The sequence below is a fragment of the Aplysia californica genome, unplaced genomic scaffold, assembly GCF_000002075.1.
Source record: "Aplysia californica isolate F4 #8 unplaced genomic scaffold, AplCal3.0 scaffold00454, whole genome shotgun sequence".
Lineage (NCBI taxonomy): Eukaryota > Metazoa > Mollusca > Gastropoda > Aplysiida > Aplysiidae > Aplysia > Aplysia californica.
Genome location: NW_004797724.1, coordinates 77,069 through 81,148, shown reverse-complemented (window position 1 = coordinate 81,148; position 4,080 = coordinate 77,069). Strand labels below are relative to the sequence as shown.

The following is a 4,080-nucleotide window of genomic DNA, read 5'->3' as shown; positions in this document are numbered from 1 at the left end:
TCTATCTATCTATCTATCTATCTATCTATCTATCTATCTATCTATCTATCTCAAACACATTTGACATTACTTTTGGCAGCTATCATAGCGCCCTTCTCCATGAGCTCCTTAAGAATATCGACAAGAATGCACGCACACATTGGTAGCACAAATGCACAATCAGACACGCACGCACACACACACACACACACACACACACACACGCACACACACACACGTGTACACGCACGTACACACACATACACACATGCAAATACATGCATTCATCCACACCTAAACACACACACACGCACACACTCACACACCAACACCAACACATACAAACACAGGTGTATGCCCACGTACACTCACACACACACACATGCAAATACATACATTCATCCACACCTGAACACACACACACACACACACACACACACACACACACACACACACACACACACACACACACACACAAACACGCATGAATGGAAGGAAGAAATAAGCCAGGAAGATAAACCAGAAGTGCTTCTATAACTCTTTTCTCTTCGTTGATTCCACAGATCGGCAAGTGGCACTCACGCTATGGACTACTTGACAACGACCAGGATCTTCCTGTGGACCCCATCTACCCCCAACAAAACTATACGGAATGGAGGAAAGTTGTCACTACAATACTGGTCAGTTCTGTCATTATAGTTTTTAAAACCCTCACTTCTCTGACAGTTTCCCTATCCGCACTCGGACTCTTGTGGTGCCGGTGAGCTCAGAGTAACTTGCAATATCTATTTGAAACTTTTTCATTCCCATTCGCATTCAAAGTTCATAAAAAGCACATTTCCCTTTTGTACATTGTTCTCTCTCGTAAATTATTGGTAGAAACTTAATTTTCTTTTTAAAAAATACATCCTCTGCAACACATAATTATTATGGTAGTTCTGCACAATCCGGATCTCAACATGTGTCCCCCAACCAGTGAAACAACACATTGTGAACATTAACACACTGATGCATAATATATAATATGGGTGGAGGGTACCATTCACGTACTGGTTTGTTTTTTTTTGTCTTTGATTTTTTCCGACCTTCTCTCCCCCCCCCCCCTCACCTTACTGGAACCCTCCTCTTTCTTTTCCCTTTTCGAAGCAACACTGAACCAAACGCTCGATCTCTAGAATGACTTTCGTGCCGATTAGTATTTACTTTGACAATCCCCCACTTCTTCAACTGTTTACACATACGTTTCACTCTAAACCTTTTCGTCTTTAAGGTATACGGTGTGTGTGTGCATGATTTTGCCTGGGCAATATGCACATAATAATATAACAATTTATGTATCGAAACGATAAGATTCATTAACACTGATATAGCACCAATAAGTCGAGAGAGATAGCAATTAAGGAACACCCGAACAGTGCCATCATTACAGGACACTAAGGCGACTCTGAATTACTCCCCATCCCTCCCCCTTTATTCCTCCGTCTTTGGGATTTAGCGTACCTCTCACTCTCGTTTGTGCGTGATGTAAGAACAAGAGAAAGTACAAACATAAGAAACTATCAACAATGCAACTGGGAAACTGAACATAGGAAAAGATTTTCTTTGTCTGCAAGATGTCCACTCAGCTTCTTTGTGCACAACGTGTTGCTGGTTCAGTTGGTATCATGCTGAGATATGGTGCGGAGGACCAATGTTAAAATCCCTAACTTGACATGTAAGAGGAGTTTTCAACGTTTTTCACTAGCTTAGCTGAGTCTTAAACTTAAAGGAAAAGGATGTAACCTTTCTAGGTCCCGCATCTAAAATAACATTACAGTGTTGAAGGGGGTATAAAACCAATACTTAACACCAGTCCATCCTTCATGGAGAAGACTAAGGAACAGCGCACGGATACTGTTGTCAGAGGGAAGTGTTTTGCTACGTGGAACGATGCCGCTAGTTTCAGACAATTTCAGATCGCTAACGTGCTGTTGTCACTGACACAATATCCATGCCTTTCAGCCACTTACCCTCAATCTTTCCCAAGAGCCCTAGTTCCAAGCAATTTCCACCATTCTTCTCAGGATCACCACTAATGTCAGATCGTCTTTTATCAAGTTTTTAAAAAATGCTAATTTTTTTTTCTCTTCGAAATTTGTAATCCAATCAGAAGTATATGAGTCACGCGCATCGGACCTGTCGGTATCCTGACACATTCTGAACAGTGTAGTGTCACTTTGGTCAGTACGTACTGCCTTTCACTTTGTCACTCGAACCAGTGTAGATCGTCGACACGAGACCCGGAGTGCACTGAGGAATTATTTAATTTTCTGTCCTGGGAATTTCGTGATTAGTTGTCGCCCACATGTCTGTCACCACTCCGTGTTCTTCATATTATTGTAATGCCCCTGCCTCTACAGTGCGCTGACCTCTATTGAGATGCTGATATCTGGTCGAACTATGGTAGCCCGGATTATAATCCGATCCAATGAGAAAATGATAGTGTGGCACGTGAATCCTGGTCAAATATTCTGTACTACAATTGCTACTTTGTTGAACTGTATTGCATTAAATGGTGACAGCTTGTGCGTTCAAATCCACAAAGAACTGCAAGAGACCAAAGCTTTAGGTGGTTGAAGGAAGCCATGATAAGGAAGTTGAGTAGAGGAACATTTTAACTCCGTATTCTTAAAAGAAATGAAAAGTGTCTTTTACATATGACGTATTATCCACCCACACGTGACCCTCCTTGGAGTCAGACCGTGGGTATGTATAGCCTACTAGTAAGTTCCGAAAGCAAGACTAAATTTTACTGTTACTGAAAGTTGAGTCAATCGACTTCAACAATATTGTGCGATTAGCATTCACTAAAGCAATTTATTCACCCTTTCTCATCGTCTTCAAGTCAAGATATCAACTTGACGTGCGTATTTGGCCCTATCCATTTTTGAATCGGAGATAACTTCAAAAAGTTTCCACAGCAGGGTGTACGATATTTTTATGCGTGGTATTATTAGAGAGCTATAGTTGCCAATGGGACAGCTCTGACCTACAGATGATGACAACACAAAATATATAACATACCGCTGTATTCGTTCTTTAAGGAATTTTGTATAACAATATATGTACCTAGGCACACAAACTAACTTTTTAAACCCGAGATTTCAAGCATACTTTCAGGGACTGTTTTTGGATGAGATTTTAAACTCGTCAATAGGACTTATAAAAACTGGGACAGGGCCGTATAGAAATGTAACCATACCATCCATAAGATCAAAGGAAATTGCTTGGAAATCGGGAATGTAAGTTTTGTCTTTGTTGTCAAAATGTATGTATACACACATGGCCGCAAAAAGTACAATGAATCACTTTATACAAACAAAATGAATCAACAAATGGACCAACTCGAATATACATTGATACATTAATGCTGGTTGCCACATAACAGATGAGCTCTAAATATTCATTTCGCAGAAGTAGAAATCATCTGACTTGAAGAGATTTTTAGAAGTTCACATTTCTATTGTGATTTTGATGCTGAAAAAAGTTATCTTACGGGAATGATTAACTTCATAAGAAGATGGCTTGTAGCTTAGTTGATATTGCGTATTCTAAGGTGGTGATTACCCATTTCGAATTGCCTAAGGAGCAATCTTTTGATTGGGCTCTATGAGAACTTCGTGGCATTCTACCCACTTACATGGGTCCTTATTGGAGCTAGATGCTAAAATATTTAAGGTCCTGCCCTTGGGTAATAGAAATGTTCCCTGCGGGTCGTTGAACCCACATCACGATATTGATTGTGTTCTCAAATTGAATTTGTACCCCCTAAACGTTCGGTGTTTAGTTTATAAACCTCAATTTCGCTACTCAAAACAGAGACAAATTTATTGTGTGACACTGATGCCTGATAGATGAACGATGTTTACATGTGATGGCTGACAGAATAATATAGGAGAGAGACAGGGAGAGAGAGAGAGAGAGAGAGAGAAAGAGAGAGAGAGAGAGATAGGGGGGAGGGTGATAGAAAGAGCGAGAGAGAGCGAGGGAGAAAGAAAAATAATAAAGATAGATATTAAATATGTAGATGGATAGATTGATAGAGAGACAGATAGAGAGAGA

General features: G+C 40.2%; 1 protein-coding gene across 1 annotated transcript in view; it reads left to right on the top strand.

The window, feature by feature from the left end:
- LOC100533314 (glutamate receptor subunit protein GluR5) overlaps positions 1 to 4,080 on the top strand; it is a gene marked incomplete at its 5' end in the record, with an annotated part of 137,422 nt that overhangs the window by 96,760 nt on the left and 36,582 nt on the right. The window contains 1 exon segment of the mRNA NM_001204612.1: positions 543 to 659. Within this exon segment, the coding sequence (NP_001191541.1) occupies positions 543 to 659 (117 nt within the window).